Source organism: Squalius cephalus (assembly GCF_949319135.1).
Source record: "Squalius cephalus genome assembly, chromosome: 6".
NCBI lineage: Eukaryota > Metazoa > Chordata > Actinopteri > Cypriniformes > Leuciscidae > Squalius > Squalius cephalus.
In genome coordinates this window covers 4,602,364-4,620,807 of record NC_137127.1, presented here as the reverse complement: position 1 = coordinate 4,620,807, position 18,444 = coordinate 4,602,364, and the positions used below count along the sequence as shown (strand labels likewise).

General features: G+C 39.2%; 1 protein-coding gene across 2 annotated transcripts in view; it reads right to left on the bottom strand.

The window, feature by feature from the left end:
* lekr1 (Leucine-, glutamate- and lysine-rich protein 1) overlaps positions 1 to 18,444 on the bottom strand; it is a 96,135-nt gene that overhangs the window by 16,048 nt on the left and 61,643 nt on the right. For both annotated transcript variants that reach the window (XM_079873901.1, XM_079873902.1), the window contains 3 exons: positions 12,811 to 12,993; positions 4,678 to 4,771; positions 1 to 57 (listed from right to left, as the gene is read on the bottom strand). The exon at positions 1 to 57 is cut by the window's left edge and continues 108 nt beyond it. In XM_079873901.1, the coding sequence (XP_079730027.1) occupies positions 1 to 57; positions 4,678 to 4,771; positions 12,811 to 12,993 (334 nt within the window). The remainder of the gene's footprint in view (positions 58 to 4,677; positions 4,772 to 12,810; positions 12,994 to 18,444) is intronic.

The window sequence follows — 18,444 nt, the reverse complement described above, 5'->3', positions numbered from 1 at the left end:
CTGCTGTTTCAGCTGTTCGTCCTGCTCAGCCAGTTTCTGCTGGAGTAAAGCCTCCATCTGCAGGTTAAATAAGGGATGAGGTCAAATAAAGATTAGAAGATCTCCTAAGAATCAGAGTATTATTGGTGCACTTGACCCATAAATTGAACTTGTAACGGCCACCCAGTGTTAAGTAGTGTTCATGACATGAATGTGTTGATATGCCTTTAAGATGACTTCTTCTATGGCGTACGTTATTGTATGCGTGTTGTTCTTACAGTGAATGCTCGCGCAAAGAGAAAGATGGCCGCTCTGCTGCTGACTGCTGTTTTATTATAATGTGTTTACTTCCACTTTGATTTGTTGCGTGTTTCAGAGTGTTTTCTTTTCCCTGTTAACATTCGCTCTTTGACATGTTTGTGAAGAGTGTGCTTTACTGAGAGGAAACATCTATAAAAGACTCATCTTTCCTATTCTTCATCTGGGCAGACTTCAAACTCTCTGACAGACGTCACAAACTTCAGTCTAATGAATTTATTAATTACACCAAATGTAGTATATTTCAGCCACAACACAAAAGAGCACTGTTACTGTTAGCTATAACTATTAAAAGTAGATTTCACTGATTAAAATTAGTCTGAAATAAAATATAATATAAATATTAGATGAAAAACTTAAACTTAGCAAGGAAAATAATAAATGTTGCCTTTAGCTGAAGTACTAAAATTACTATTAAACTGAAATAACTAAAACTTAAAATACTAAGCTAGACTAAGCTAAATAAAAATACTGAAGCAGATAAAATTACTGAAAGCTCATTTAAAATATGAATAAATGCTGTAATAGTATATAAATAATACTAAAACAACACTCCAAATAGACAAAAAGGACAAACAATAAAAATTAAAACCTGACATCATAATGCATAACCAAATAGGATGCCCCATGCAAATCCCGAACACCTGCACACTTGCATCACCTTCTGCCTTATTTACATGTGGAGTGAATAACACAATGTTTATTTGTCTTTAAAAACTGAAGAGTAAAACAGGACAAAATGGCTATGAGATCCATTTCATCTCCTTTCATTATGGTTAGTTTAGGCCTGCTGTGATGGGAGAAGGCAAATAAAGCTGTCTGTGTAGTCTTTCAGTGACCATACGCTTCATATCAAACACTAGGATTTTTCACCAACTGTGGGTTTTGAAATATTGAACTGTCAGCGGCTGAATAAAAAGGTTAGAGCAATTACAAACAGCAAAGAGGGTGATGCTGGCATGCCATGTATTTTTAGTATTCATGCATGACCAAGGTCACCAGGCTTTTCATGGAGCCCAGAATGCAGACAGTGTGCGTGTGAGAGAAAACAACAGGGTCTGTGTCAGTGTGTGTGCGCGTGTGTGTGTGTGAGATGGGCCGGTTTAGGGGTGGGGTTAGTGTAAGGCGAGATAATATACAGTTTGTACAGTATAAAAACCATTACGCCTATGGAGAGTCCCCACAAAGATAGTAAACAAAATGTGTGTGTTGTGTGTGCGTGCGTGCGTGCGTGTGTGTGTGTGTGTGTGATGGGCAGGTTGAGATAATATACAGTTTGTACAGTATAAAAATCATTACGCCTATGGAGAGCTGTGTGTGTGTTTGTGTGTGTGTGTGTGTGTGTGTGTGTGTGTGTGTGATGGGCAGGTTTAGGGGTAGGGTTAGTGTAAGGCGAGATAATATACAGTTTGTACAGTATAAAAACCATTACGCCTATGGAGAGTCCCCACAAAGATAGTAAACAAAATGTGTGTGTTGTGTGTGCGTGCGTGCGTGCGTGTGTGTGTGTGTGTGTGTGTGATGGGCAGGTTGAGATAATATACAGTTTGTACAGTATAAAAATCATTACGCCTATGGAGAGCTGTGTGTGTGTTTGTGTGTGTGTGTGTGTGTGTGTGTGTGTGTGTGTGTGATGGGCAGGTTTAGGGGTAGGGTTAGTGTAAGGCGAGATAATATACAGTTTGTACAGTATAAAAACCATTACGCCTATGGAGAGCTGTGTGTGTGTGTGTTGTGTGTGTGTATGTCTGTGTGTGATGGGCAGGTTTAGGGGTAGGGTTAGTGTAAGGTGAGATAACATACAATTTGTACAGTATAAAAACCATTACGCCTATGGAGAGTCCCCACAAAGATAGTAAACAAAATGTGTGTGTTGTGTGTGCGTGCGTGCGTGTGTGTGTGTGTGTGATGGGCAGGTTGAGATAATATACAGTTTGTACAGTATAAAAATCATTACGCCTATGGAGAGCTGAGTGTGTGTGTGTGTGTGTGTGAGTGTGTGTGTGTGTGTGTGAGTGATGGTAGGGTTAGTGTAAGGCGAGTTAATATACAGTTTGTACAGTATAAAAATCATTACGTCTATGGAGAGGTGTGTGTGTGTGTGTGAGTGATGGTAGGGTTAGTGTAAGGCGAGATAATATACAGTTTGTACAGTATAAAAATCATTACGCCTATGGAGAGGTGTGTGTGTGTGTGTGTGTGTGTGTGTGTGTGTGTGTGTGTGTGTGTGTGTGATGGGCAGGTTTAGGGGTAGGGTTAGTGTAAGGGGAGATAATATACAGTTTGTACAGTATAAAATTCATTACGCCTATGGAGAGTCCCCACAAAGATAGTAAACCAGACATGCGTGTGTGTGTGTGCGTGCGTGTGCGTGTGTGTGTCAGTGAGAGACCACTTCCACTAGACACTAGACTAGCATGTCTGTGTTAACGGCAGGAAACCGGCGGGTCTTAAATGTAATTTGCACTAAATCAAACGGCATTCCTCTTAATACTAGCATGCTAAGGGCAGACCTCAACCCACAAAAAAAAATCAATGAAACTCAAATAATAAAAAAACAAAACAAAAAAAACTAAACTAAACTTCAGACAGAAGGAAAAGAAAAAAATGTGCCTGTAGTTCTCTAGGATAGCGATGCTATGGACGGAATAAAAACACTATATCTGTGTCTTCAGTGTTCAAAGGGAATATATCCAGTAAAAGTTTGATACATTGGGCCCAAAGGCATACATAAATAAACAAGTGGCATTTATTCTAAATATATAAATAAACACAGCACAAAGCACATTTGTCAAGCAAAACATTTCACACAAAAGAAGTTTGTTAGATTTGAAATGATGAAACAACAGATATACTGATCAAAATGAAGACAGATTTTCATGTTCTGGTTGTCAAATGTTAGTGAATAATGTATTTCTTCTCATACTTATTCCATCACCATGGCCTCCTCTGGCGCTCTGTAACTGTATAATTCCCCAGTAAAGACTAGTAAACTCACAAGGGGTCTCTGAGAGTTTAGTGTCGCGTATCCAGATCTTCAGACTGACGGCAGAAGGTCTGGACAGCTTTCATTGGCTAATGACGTCTGAGGACATGTAAAGTTTGTTTTGTTTAGCGCATGTTTAGGCGTGTGAACCAGTGTGAACATGTAAAGTCAATGTCCCTATGATAACAGACAGGCGTGCAACTAATAAATTATTCATTCAAGAATGTTGTGTAAGTTTCCTGCAACAATGGTGCTCATCGTCACAGCTGTAAACATGGCGGCTTTCTTCTTCCATGAGGGGGTTTGGCTTCACAGCGCCTGTTTGTCCCAGAACGCGACACACACTTCTCCGGGAAATGAAGATTTTAACTAATCAGATGACGACTTCGAAAGTCTTTCTCATTTAGTGTGCCTTATGCATCAGACGTTCAGCCAACGAGGGTGTGACGTCTGAGGCTAAAGCCCTATTCGGACGGGATTAACTTTACAAGGGTAGATGGAGTAATGTAATTTTATCACGGGACGTCTGTAATATTAATGGCCAGTTTGCACGGATAAGATATCTCAGTAAATCTAGCAGAAGTGGGAGAGTAACTCGATTTGTGCATCGCCGTCACTCCTGTCGTCATGTCTGTATTACGCTGCTTCCTGATATCACGTGTGCAAACACATATAACCTATATTTATATATATAAAACAGTTATGTCCGGTCGAACGATGTATTAATTAACTTCAGATTGGATTGTGTTGGTAATAGGCACTTCTCTAACGCTAAAAGATGTTTCGTGCCTCTAACAAGTGCTTTCGATCTTCTTTCTAATGTGAATGGTGTGTGTAAAACACTTGAGTTTTGCCACAGACTCGTCCCAGCGTCTAGAACGCAACTGAATGCCTTTTCAAGCGTCTCCATACTTGAAAAAACGCGGGAAACTACTTTTAAACAGGAAATATTTACGTGCATATTTACAGCGGGTCTATGAATTCGCACGGGATTAGTATAACCTGAGGTCATTTTTCCGGACCTTTTTACTGAAGGTAAAAGTCACTGTAATCTTTACTGACATTGTCTGTAATGATTACTGAGATGCACATTCAGACGGGACTAAAATCACAGAGAAGCTCTGGTAATTATTACTTTACCCCACCTCTCCATGTTAAGCTAGTCCCGTCTGAATAGGGCTTTACACAAGTTATTCTCCAACTACAAGTCCAATGATGTGAAAGTTGTGAATTGATAAAATGTGAAATTTCAGAATAGTGAAAAGGCCATGCTGTCCTTCTGATATTGTAAATGACTGAAATAATGTATTATGAACAAATTACCCATCATAAATCATTAGAGATAATTCATCTCATCTCCCCTAACAGGTTTTATTTGTATTTTGTGCGCTCACCTTTGAACTGTGCTCTTCTGCAGCTTTCAGCCTTATTCTCAAGCTCTCCTCCAGTCTCTCCAATTCTCCCACATGACTTCTTATCAACTCCTCCCTGTGAAAAGAAAGTCTTCAGTGAATTCACCAACCATATAAATCAACTGAACACATTGGCTATCATAAATGCGTTTTACATCATTGAGCAAATCATTAACAACATGTCTGGTCTAATTCTGACTCAGGCTGTCATACCTGCCAGGACTCGAGCCGTCTAAAACCACTACGACATGATTGATCTGTTTAATATTACAAGACAGAGGAGACATACTGTATTAGGCCATTACGACACAAGGTGTTTTAATTAAACGACTGCACAAGACTTCAAAGAGTCACGGTGACACATTTACTATGATGCATTTACCAGCAAGAATATTTTGATACAGTTGTTATGGAAGCATAATTGTTATTTTTGTTAATTGTCACATGTCATAAAACATTCTTATATAAAACTATGACTAATGTTGGTCCGCAGCCTCAGGGATGAAGAGAAAATGTTACAAAGGAAATGGAGAATTGGCTGTAAAACATGGCCAACAAAGTCAGACGGAGTAATGAGTATTTCACAACAACTGCTGATCCCAGCTGAAGACATTCACCATTCACACTGAACACAGGCAAGCAGGACAGCTAGACATACATATGCTGGAGAAAAACACCTGATTTTTTCTCATAAAGTTGTTATCTATAAGCTTTCATATAAGAGATGTTTTCAAATAAATAAAAATTGGGTTACACTTTATTTTAAGGTGTCATTGTTACAGTGTAATTATATATTTAAGCACTGAGTAATATTGAGCAACTACATGTACTTACTATAGGGTTAGGGTAGGATTAGGATTTGGTTTAGGGTTAGTTGTGTGTAATATAATTTACTGTTATTACTATGGCAAGTACATATGTAACAAGGACACTGTAAAATAAAGTGTTACCAAAAATTGTATTGGTCTTTTTCGACTTCTTTTTTTTTTTTTTATGAAGCACATAGACATGGTGGTGGAAATAAATGTAGAACTGCCAATTGTTTTGTGTTTCCCCCGAGAAACTACGCGCTCGCAAAATCTTTGCATTCCCTATCAAACCTTTTGTGTTTTTAGAGAGTGAATGAAAAAGTTTCTCGGGGGAACGCAAAACATTTGCAAGAGAACGCAAAAGCATTGCCAAATAATCTCGTTTTTTCTTTTCTTTTTTCTTCACCATGTCCCTTTAGGGGCTCCGTAGTTTTCCAATAGAAATATAAGAGAAAATACATATAATTATAAGTACAAAAACATACACTGTCATTCAAAGGTTTCAGGTTAGTCAGATTTATTAATACTTTTATTTAGCAAGGATGCATTCAGTTGACAGAAAATACTTTACATTGTTCTTTTACAAAGATTCCCATGTTCTTCTGAACATTCTATCTAAAAATGAAGCAGGTAAATTGTTTTTAACATAGATAATAATCATAAATGTTTATTGAGCAGCAAATCAACATACTATAATGATTTCTGAAGGATCATGTGAGACTGGAGTAATGATGCTGAAAATTCAGCTTTGATCACAGGAATAAATTACCAAATTGTAATAATATTTCACAATATTACTGTTTTTACTGTGTTTTTAATCATATAAATGCAGCTTTTATGAGCAAAAGGCTTCTTTCGATCAAAAAAAACAACAATATTACTCACCCAAAACTTTTAAAAAGTAACGTATAAATAAAATATAAGAGGAATAAAATATACTTATATTAAAGATGCAAAGTCTTAATATAATAATTTAAGGACTACTTTAACTGTAAATAAGGATAAAGATAAAGAACAGGATATGTTGTCATGTACAGACAGCAGACATGGCCCAAGATGCTTCTCTCTTCCTGTTTGTTGTCATTTTTAAACCGTGATTATAGTTTGACTCATCAAACCGTGCTTCTGGGCGCCTCTGAAAAGCTCTTCTGCTATTAGCCGAGACAGACAGCGGGGATTTGAGGAACGCTGGTGACTAGGAAGACAGACAGTTTGGCACAAATTCCAATTTTACAGCACATTCCTCTGTGGCTCAAACATTCCTCCCACGAGACGGAAACTGAGACTTTATAGACAGACTACTTCCATCCTGGATTGGTGAAGACTGAGACACACACACAAAAACAAACATAAACAGCTCAGGAGAAACATCAAAGTCCTCAAAAACAGATCTCCACATACCAGCATTCCTACATTCCTATCCTCTCAGTTAAAACGTGCCTTGAATGTGACTTTCAGAATATGTTAGACCTTAAATATGAGTATAACGCACTGAAAATAACTTTGATTACCCTATAGTATGTGTTAATGGATGTTGCCATAATTCCCCCGAGACAGAGGCGCTCACACAAAAGATTCCAGGCGTATTCTTTCTCTTTTTTTCCCACTCAGAGAGAGGGAATGTTTCATCTCGCCGGTCTAGGGGTTTACGTGCCGTGAGGCTGTATACTATTAAAGTTAGATAGGTCGGGGACTGACAGACACGCAGCTCTCTGACAGCACTTGTGTGATGGCTCTCCAGAGAGATGGCCTATAATGGGGGATGTCTGGAAGAAGTGGCTCTCAGGAACACAAGTGTTAAATAAGCCCAGTCTGGAATGTGCACACTTCACTGCACTTGTGTAATCAAATCAATGGAAAAATATCGGAGTGGCAGATAGAAAGCAAATGCTCTGAAAATGGAAGAAGTTGGAAGGAAAGAGGAAAAAAAAAGCACATGACAAAAAAGTTCTGAGAGAAGATTAGCATAACTAGGATTTTCCATACAGCTTTGCTAATGGTCACCATTACTAAATGTGCAACGGCTCACAGGCATGAGGGAAAAAAATTAAGTATGAGGCACGTAATGTGACAATTACAATTTTACATTACAAAAACAGGTTAAAGATTCAGTCTTGATAACACATTTTAGTTTTTAGTTGTTTGATAAACACCATAGTGAATATGATCTGTCAGGAGCCGCTGAAGGGACATGGTGAAGGAAAAAAATATGAGATGGGAGGAAAAATTATGTCAGTGCTTTTGCGTTCTCTAACAAAAGTTTTGCGTTCCCCCAGAAACTTTGCGTTCGCTCGCAAAGAACACAAAAGTTTTGCAAGGGAACACAAAGATTCTCAGGGAAACAGAAAACTTTTGTGAGAGAATGCAAAAGCAATGAAATACATTTTTTGTTTTTACCACCATCTCTATTTGAAAGTCCCTCTGTGGTGAAAATCAAGCTTTTAATGTTGTTTATATGTCTATTTGGTGTTTTTAATATGCTTTAAGACAAACCATGTGTAAATTCATAAGTCAACACTAATTGCTGAGTATTTTCTCCTTAAAGGGATACTTCATCGATTAGCATTAAGCTTTGTATCAGTATGAAACCCGGTAGTATTTTCGAGTGACCGTGCTTCCCTCCCTCATGTCTCCCTGAGACGAGAGATTTCTGTATTGTGTGTCTGGAAAAAAAGTCACATGACACAAAAATCATCATTTAGCTTCATCAGAGGCTTTTTTGTCCAGAGGTGAGAGACTACAGCCAGTAGGAGGAGCTCGTCCCGCATGTGTTCAACCCGCCCATAGGGGGATCTCACGATAAAACGCCGTCTTTTCAGTTTCCAGTCGACTAGTAGCCTAGTTGTATAATTTCTTCCGATACGGCCCTCTGTAACCGGTAGGCGTGGCTTGGGAGTGTCCTCGTAGGGCAGCGAAGCAAGTGCATTTTGGGAGTTGTTGTCTTTCATCCACATGAGCCAAAAATACATTTTCTGACATAGACTGTTCTCAGTCTAGAAGGCACCAACTTCTAAAATAATTTCACATTTCTACCACATAAATGACCCAATTTAAATACACATTCATCTTTCCAGCGGTGAAATATCCCTTTAAAACTGCAGTGAACCAAAGACAGCCTCAAAAACACGGTTTGAAATCACTGGTGTTTCTGACGTCACAAAATGTTATACACAGCAGCTGTGATGAATAGGGTGTTCAAAATAACAGCATCCTTGCTAAATAAAACTATTAATTTCTTTAAAAATACCTTACTGACGCCAAACTTTTGAACAAATTAAAAGGCCTAAAAGTGATGGCGTCATCTTCCTGCCTCTCTCACTCTCTGAAGTGTGTTTTGTTGTTGTCCGGGGTTTGGTGATTGTGGTTGTATGACCCTGAGCTGTGCGTGTGGGAGACCAGAAGTGAAGTGTTACTCTCAGAGTCTATGAAAAACATCAACAGTGCCATTGTGATCCATGCGGATGCATGAAAGAGGGGTTTGTTCTTATGACTCAGTGCTTATAAAAAGGCTGAAGCAGTGGTTGTTTGGTGGGCGCGAATAGAGAGCTGAGGGACAAAATGTCCTCTATAGAGCAGAACAGGGGTCAGAATCTGTTCTGAAAGGCACGAGCGGGGACTGTGATAATTGGCAAAGCGTGGTTACAGCAGAACCCTGCTATTGTAAGACTGTGAATATGTGTGAGAATACAAGGCGCATGTCTTTTAGTGTGCTTCCTCAGCACTTGTTCTTCTGAACTGAGACAGCACGCACAGTTCAAGCACACGGTCGGGACATTCTGTTAACTTCTTTGCACTTTAACAAAGTGTTTATTCTTCCTTCCCACAATGCCTCAGAAACAGTGGTGTGTGTGTGTGTGTTTGGTGGACGTCTGAAGGAAGGCACAGTTCGCTCTTCATGTTTTTCTTAATCCACTTTCGTTTGAAGTGTGTTTTTTTGTCATTATCCCCTTCACATTCACACCACTCTTTAGGATTTCTATGAGAAAACTGTCTTGAGGCTGCACTGCCTCTCTATTCCCCGGACAAAACACCCCCGCTTAGAATCAAAATCAGACATAATACAAAACTCAGTTTAACTGGAATCAAAAGAAAAGCTATAATGATTGTGCATGTCTACTGTAAGTCTAGACTCACTTTTTACTGCTAGTATTTATGATTATTACTGCTTCTGAGGGCAAGCTGGATTTTCCCCGCACTGAATCTAAAAGCCAATTCACACTGCACCGACAGATGGCACTTCATCGGGTTTTGTCAGATCAGTAACCCTTTCTCAGTTGGTTGGCTCTCTTTTTTTCACCGTTTGAACAAGTTGAATCACCATTTTTTGGGTTGTTGAACATAAATATACATTATATATATATATACAGTATATATATATATATATATATATATACTGTATATATATATATATTTATTTATATCCACATAGATTCCTCATTAGCAGCTGTTTCTATGGACCGCTATGCATAAGCCGTCCGCCATATTGGAATGGTCAAAGCTGTCCGTCAAAGTTGATGAAGCGTCTGCAACCGTAGTTAGACGCATGTACAGTATGAATCTATATCTGCAGCAATAGACTTCAGGAGATGATTCTGCTAAACTAACACAATACAACAAGAAGATGGCCTCAGCTAACAACATTAAAGTCCCCCTGTGGTGAAAATCAAGCTTTTTTAACGTTGTTTATATGTCTATGTGGTGTTTTTAATATGCTTTAAGACAAACCGTACACAAATTCATAAGTCAACACCATTGCTGAGTTTATTCTCCTTAAAACTGCAGTGAACCAAAGATCAAAATCTAAAATCGCTGGTGCTTCTGACGTCACAAACTACCTTGTAACCAATCAGGTCTACGTGTGATCGTCAACGAGTGGATCTCTGAGCTGCTGTGAGTGAGAGGAGGCAGGGCTCATTTGCATATTCATAGAACCACGAATACTAAATGAGGCAAGGGTGTAGAGTTACATTCAAGCTATTTTAATTATTTTGTTATTTTGGCACCACTGTTTCTCAGAGGATGACAGCTTAAGCACTCATTTCCATCTCATTACTCAAACACCTGTGACCTCTGACCCCACCTCACCTGAAGCACAAGTATGAGCCTGTCGAACAAAGCCCATGTCTTACTGCTCAATGATTAGATCAATACATCTTTAGAAAAGCAAGTGTTTGCCCTGGGCTTAAAATGAACGGTGTTGAATAGCACTTGACCAAGTGACACACATCTTTGAGAAGGAGTCTTTGCTGTAGCATACAAGAACGTCAGGCACGAGTAGACAACTACTAGTAGAATACACTGCATACTGCATCTGAAAACATTCATAAAACATAGTGATGCTTGCTGTGACAGGTTCTAGTTGTTCTCGACAATGACCAACGAGCCATTTTCTTGCACAGATCTGATCCGAATAATTGCCAATGCCTTAGCAACCGCACAAAATTCCCTAGCAATTCCATAGCATCCACCCAACACCATGATCTGACAAGCCTGGACATCAACATGTGAGAAGTGAGTGGCATGGCAACAAGACCATTAGCCGACGCAACAGCTGAGGTGTAAACCGTTGAGGACGAACATAACACAACACTAAGCAAAAGACAGTGAAGACAAGGCTGTGATGTTGGTTGCTAACAGACAGGTAGACCTCAGGGACAGAGGAGTGTATGCAAACAACATCAGACATCCAAACACACAAACAGCTGGGACGCAACAAAAGCCCACTAACAGAGAGAAAAACAGAAACTCAAGACACAGGTGGCCATTGATACAATCAAGCCCTAATAAAGGAGAAGACAGATGTGAATTGACTTGCAATTACCCTGATGAACAGGTGGGAAGAACAATAGAAGATCAAATAGAAGAGGAGGAGAAGAGGGGTTTGGGGATCTATACATCTCTGAGGGGCCATTAGCACAGAATGCGTTTTTTTAATTTAAAAGCACGAGACAAAAGTATAAAAGTGGAATGGGAAAGATGCATTTTTTAGAAAGTTGAAATACTTTTGGCAGCTGCTATTTACACTAAGTTTAAATAGCGATAGATTCTATTGACACTGTAAAAATAGCAGTAGACCTATTTTCTTTTCAATAAGTGTAAATGGTAGTTGGATGCTGTTTATACTTATAAAATAGAGGCAGATATTATTTGCATCTCAGAGTTGTTGTACATTAAACGGTATGCAATAATAACAGAGTGTAAATGATTATTTTTATTAAAATTATTAAATGGATGTTGCCATATTGGGATATTAAAGCCTTCCCTACACAAACCTCTAACCCTAAACGATAAACACTTTATTATTAATTACACGTTAGACACTTTGTTTACACTTGTCAAGGATTTTCTTCATTTTTATTGAAAATAAATGCCTTTCTGATCTGATAAATGTTGGGAAAACGGAGGAGAGTGAGTTTGGCAAAAGGAGGATTTGAACTCGGGTTAATTAGCATCAGATCTTTCTTACCACTACACTAACGCTGTTGTTGACAATAAAGCATCTTCTGTAATTTTACTTCTTTTACCTTGGTGTCACATTTTAAGAACGGTGTGTCATGCGCGATCGTCGCAATAGTCAACCATGTCAGTCAAGCACATATTAAAAAAAGCAGTGGAAACAATGGATAATCAGTGCAGTGGAATTTTGTGTATTTCAAAATGTGAGATACAGGATGGTGTAAAGAAATATGTTTAACTTTTTTTGACAAGCACAGAAGCCAATCTGTCTATGGCATGCTTACATTGAAAAACAATGGAAAAGCAGCGCAGTGGAATATAAAAACGTTCTGGGTCGTTCACACAGACTAGATAGACGCCTGCTCAAGTTAAAATAAGTTCAACTTAAAAAAATAAAAAATAAATCATCTTTAGACCTTGCGTTTTTTCCCATTCAATTGCCCTGCGTCTCACGTTTTTAACCGGAAAACGCGTTCTGTGTGAACCAGCCCTAATTCTGCTTCACATCATGCCTAATAACACCCCTTAATCCTGGTAATATTCCAGTACCACACAGCTTTAGTTGGAGCACAGCTTCTGCATAACAGCTTTCGTTGGTTTGTTTTACCATTGTAAATGAAGACAGATAGAGAGGAAACAGGTTCGCAAACACTGAGTCATATCCTACAGGTCCCGACGTGTCGACAGTCTATTGAGAGGAGCAGGTGGGATGGAGGGATGCAACACGGATAGAGAAAAAAAGCTGTACAGTGTGGCTGAATAAAAACGTATTTGTGTCGCAAACAACACTTTATTTCTTCTCTCCTGCTGTGGAGTGTGACTGACTAGCGAGTGTGTTTGTCTAACAGACCTCTCCTGCTGTAAAGTGGACTGGGCAACTCTCAGGTCCTTCATCTCGTCCTCCGCCCGCTCCAGTCTCCGGGTTACCTCCTCCTCTTTCTGTTGCCACGCCAACAGCTGCTCCTTCATGGACTCGCATCGTCGTTGACATGACAACCGGCTCTCCTCCTCCTCCCTCAGGTCTCGGGACAGCCTTCGGGGGAAAGCGTGAACACATTGAAATCACGACACATGCAAACGTTTACAACCACGTAAAAGCTAGATATCTGAACACACAAAATAAATAGCTTTGTTCTGAAACCACGAGTCTTGGTTCACTGCATACTGCCTACATACATCCTACCGTGCTGAAATGACCAGGATATGTTGAGTTTTGGATGCTAGTAAACTGGTTATGCTAGCAGGCGTCTAAGTTAACTAAGTCACCATGTGCTAATATTCACAGCTGATTCCAATAGAGCTCGCATTGGTCGCTATGCAAACACGATACCTGAGCACAAACAATACTTAGCACACACTAATAATGCGTCAAATAATTAGTAGATGGAATTATTTGTATCTATATGTTTTAGTACTGAATGAAATACACTACTGTTCAAAAAGTAAAGATTTTTTAATGTTTTTGAAAGTCTCTTCTGCTCACCAAGGCTGCATTTATTTAATCAAAAATACAGTAAAAACTGTAATATTGTGAAATAGTTATACTTTTTAAAATGTAATTTATTTCTGTAATGCAAAGCTGAATATTCAGCATCATTACTCCAGTCTTGTTTGAATTAATCAGATTAAATGAATGATTTAATGTCTGGTTCATTACAACAGTCACTTCTTTGGCTTGTGAATGAATCAGTGTTTGAATGAATTGGTTGAAAAAATTATTCAATGACTAACTCAAAGACAAGTCACCTACTGGTGAAGCCATGTAATTGCAGAAAAAGTCACTTGGTTAATACCTACCTCTGCCTAACGAGCACGCATATGATGCGTATAAATGCTATCTAGGTAGACGTCTAACTATAGGTTTTGTGTTCATCCACAAACAAACTCTTAAAGAGATCTTACAAAATCATTAGGGTCTGTAAAATGTATAGGAGGAAAGTATTTAACTGAATCATGCCAGGTGATTTCCTAAGGTTTGCGCTCATCAATGCACTGGTATTTGCACCATCATTTAACGCCCAATAAAAGCAAGTCTTAAACCAGACGCTAATTTGCGCTGCTCTAGATTGTGTCGGTCATTATGGAAATGATCAGTGGATCACACGCAGAACTTTCCGCTCTGCCCTTTTTCCTTTTTTCTACCCTGGAATTGCACTCTCACTCTAATTTGTACATTTAGTAAATCTGGCCCTATAAGTTGTTAGTATTTGGTAGAAATACTGCTTTGGTTGCACTTTTTTCAGACATCCAATTTGGTAGGTGGCGCTGTCACAAAACAAATAGTGTCCTAGAAATGCGGTCCTAGGATTACGGCGGCCCTGAAACTCCAATGGTACAATCCTGCGGTACATAGTGAATAGGCATACGTATGATGACATGAAAATGAGGTGGAAGGGTCTCCTTCACAATTATCACACACTGACGAAGGACGTCCTGGAGAAACCGTCACATTTCTATTTCTCTCCCTTTATCTCTCTTTGTTTATCTTTTCCCTGCAGGACAAAACTAGGAAATTCCCAAACACAGCCGATCTTATCTGTTGGCCTCCAGCCTCCTCTCCCGCTGATTGAGGAAGACACTTTGGGAAAAGGTGTGATAATGACACACTTCCCATGAGCAACAGTTATCACTTAAAGATCAGACAGTTTCCTCCATAAGACGGAAGATCTCTTCTGGCTCTTCTAAGAGGAACCAGGCAGCCAAAAAACGGGGTGGGAAGTGGTATGGCCTTAGATCTGAGCTGGTGTCCTTAAAAGATAAGCGCCATCCCACAGGAACGCTCACATCTGTGGATTTTTTTGTATGCCTGAATCACGTGGATAAAACATTTTCCCAAAGTGCACACTGGCTTCTTTGGAATGCCTAAACAATTAAGAAAATGCTGAAGCTTAACATATGTTCGCTATAAAGCTAAATGCGAAATGAAAGCAATGTGGGGAGCACATGGGCTTCTCTGTGGGCGTTACGGACTCAAGCTTCCATACTTTTTGAGTATGGAAGAGTGAGAACAGTGGTTAAAGATGACAGAGGTCGGATTTAAAATAGATTCAGTCTGATATCTGTCATCAGAATAAATCATTAGCGCCTGTGACACATGAGTCTACTTTGCAGATATCGTGGCTCCAATGGGATGGTGAAAATTAAAGGAGCTTTGAAAAACGAGATGTGAAGTGTGTGTATGCGTGTGTGTGTGTGTGCGAGGTGCGGGGAACTTTGAAACCTGAAGCCCTGTGAGTGGGAAGTGCTTCTATCTTCCATCACAGAGCTTCACACGCAGCTTAAGCCTGCTGACACATTACAGAATTTAATATCTATATAATATCACTCGGTCTGAAACAGAGCAGTGATACATGGAGAGGAGGAGGAGGGTGTAAGACCTCGAAACACAGATCATCACGCACATACGTGCCGCTTTCTAAGCTCAAAGGCATTAGGTCTCTCTTTCATCAGGTCTGCTTTCTCTCATCTTCTGTCCTTTATCCTCCTTTTGGAGTACTAGGCACCAAAAAAAAGTATCAAATGAGATTTAACTTGTCTTCTATCCATGCTGTAGAAACAGTCCAAATGATGACGTGTTGTATTACAATTGATACCTGTAATGGGTTTTGTGGTATTTGCCAGTGTGTCTTTATGTCAAAGGTCACTCTGTGAAAAGCTTTCAGGTCTTTTCAGCTTTTCTTTATCTGCGTGTCGTCCTCTCTCCATCACAGACTGGTGAGCAATCGTGACAAACAGCACACAGCACTTCAAACCACAGGCAGGAATGTGCATCAATCCACTGAGACGCTTGCAGATGACTGACAGACACTAACAAACTCTGTCTCTGCCACACATAAACACACACTCACCACACTTTTACATGGACAAACACATAATCACACCCTAGTCAAACAAATACACAATAGTTCATGGTTGTGCACAGTTTAGTGGACCATGACATCAATCAAAACAGACAAAATGTGACCAAAGATGCCTGACATACTTCTATTTATAACTTACTGGTGATTGAGTTCAGTATTTGTGTGTATCTGAGAAACTACTGTTTTTCTCTTCCAAGAGAAAACAATTATTTGTCGAGGTTGCCCTGTCATTGTTTTGACAAGTTTAAATTTTGATGATGTTTGATATAAAAAATCCTTAACAAAAATAGAAATTGAATCAGTTGTCAACATATAAAATGTGGATAACAATTATCATAGTTTAAATATCATGAAACTGTAGATGGAGCAACCGGCTGACAATTACATTGTTAACTACACGCCACAAGCTGATTGGTTCCTTTCTCATCTGAGCCAATGAGCTTTGCTGCTCAACATTTGAATAGTTGGTCAGTGTTTACAGTAGAAGTTTTCAATGAAAAACCTCCACCTTCCCCAGCTCCACCTGTATAGATCGGTTACGGGTAATTTATAAATTAATTATTCATTTTAAAGTTACAATTAATTTATCTATCTATCAGTGATGCGCGGGTCAATGTATAAACAAACCGCACCCGACCGACGTTTTCAACTAACCCGCCCGCAACTCGGACCGCAAAAAACGAAAAAGAAAATATTGTACCCGACCCGCTTCCTGACCCGCATTTTTTTTTAAAGTAGCTATAATGCTCATCGTAGCGTCTTAATATAACTTAATATTCTAATTTTGTCAAGAATTATAAAAAATCGTCAATATAAGCTCATAATTTGTACTAAAATAGTCTAAATGTTTAGTTTTAAAAACAATTTTAAAAAGCTGGCTATGTCTATTTTGATGTTTCTGCGCAAGTTCAGCAGACAGTGGTTCGGGTTTGTTCCGATCAGAGCTCGTGAGCGGAGAGCGCATTTCTGAATATTCCGCTCCGCTCATGGTCGCTCGCCCAACCCAGATGGCCTGCTGGTTCGAAAATATGTGGAATAAGGGCTGCCTCCGACTATTTTTTTTTTCTTGTCGACTAGTTGTTCATTTAAGCCATTCGTGGACAAATCGCCCCTTTATATTAAATTAATTACTTAAAGGCTAGCCTACAGGAATAAGCGTAATGACCGCACGCTTAAAGCTTGCCACAAAGAACCGGTTGAAGTAATGATTATGAATGTGTCTAAATTAGCAAGGAGACATTTAATTGTTTAGTAATAAACTGGTGTTTTCTGTGTCGCTGCAAAGATGAAGTTGACAATGCGGAGATTGCGGACTCGCCATGAACGCCAGAGAGAAATGTACATTTCATATGGATTAGCCTACATAATCAGAGAGTATAGCCTATTTATTTTGGTTTGAATATTTTCGTTTAAAAGTAGACATTTCAAGCTTTCTGTAATATATAGCCTATATTTATCAAATCTGTGAGGCACAAGTTGAGTTTCGGCGCCCTCCAGTTCACATGCAGTGATCGCGTACCGGCGCCTTATTTTGTCTGCTATATATTTGCTTCTTATTTAATAAATACGGGCAATTGATTGATAAAACATTGATCAAAATTAAGATACAATTTATACAAAACGAAAATCTTTTAAAAAGAGTTTTCTATAAAACAAAACTTAATGAAGTCGTCAAAATCATGTTTTACCAAAAACAGCGCCGTTGCTAGGAGGGCGTCAGCGCCTCTGCCTCTCAGCGCCTCTGCCTCGCGAGTGGATGATAGCCCTGAAGACGCCTAGCAATGATATACCTTTAGTGGTAGTATACCTTTAGTTAAGTTATCGCAGCGCGCTAAGAGACAATGTTATCGGAAAATGCAGCCCAGGTATATGCATAATGGAGATTCCAAAGCTCTCTTCTTTGGTCAGAACCATGGAGAGCGATCGCGGACTTACTTTTACAATGCAACACAATATTTAAAGAGCATCAAGCTATTAAAATCTATATTATGTATACGCACAGATAATATAACAGTAGGCTATATTAGTCAATATTTTTTTATTAGGTTAAGCACTGATTGGATAACGTTTTTTTATTTTATTTTTATTTAACGTTTTTAATTTAAGGCCCACCCACAATTGGTCTGGCTTATCCAAAACTGGAATCCTGGCGTCGTGCCTGGTTGGTCGTGCCAGTTTTGTGGTTATCAAATGTGTAAATAGCATCGCAAGAAGTAGCCTACACATGACAAAGCCAGCACTTTGGTCATCATCTTTCATTATTTCGGCAAATGTCTCCCACACTTTGCTCTTTCTATTTGTGTATTTGCGGAGCTTCCACTCCCCAGTCTTCACCTTTTCTCTTGCCGCCTCCATCTCTACCTGCAGACTGAGCTCGTGCGTCATCTTCGCGGCAGTTATTCAGCCAATAAAGTGTAAATTAAATTTAAAACGTATTCATAGAAAATTGTGTCTAGAACTATATCAATTACAAAGGTTTAATTGGCATCTTTATTTCAAACGACCCGACCGACCGCGACCCGAATATCATTAAAAATATTTTTGGATGACTCGTAACCGCGGGTAACCGCGGGTGACCGCGGGCACCCGCTCATTTCGGATCAACCCGCGCATCACTGCTATCT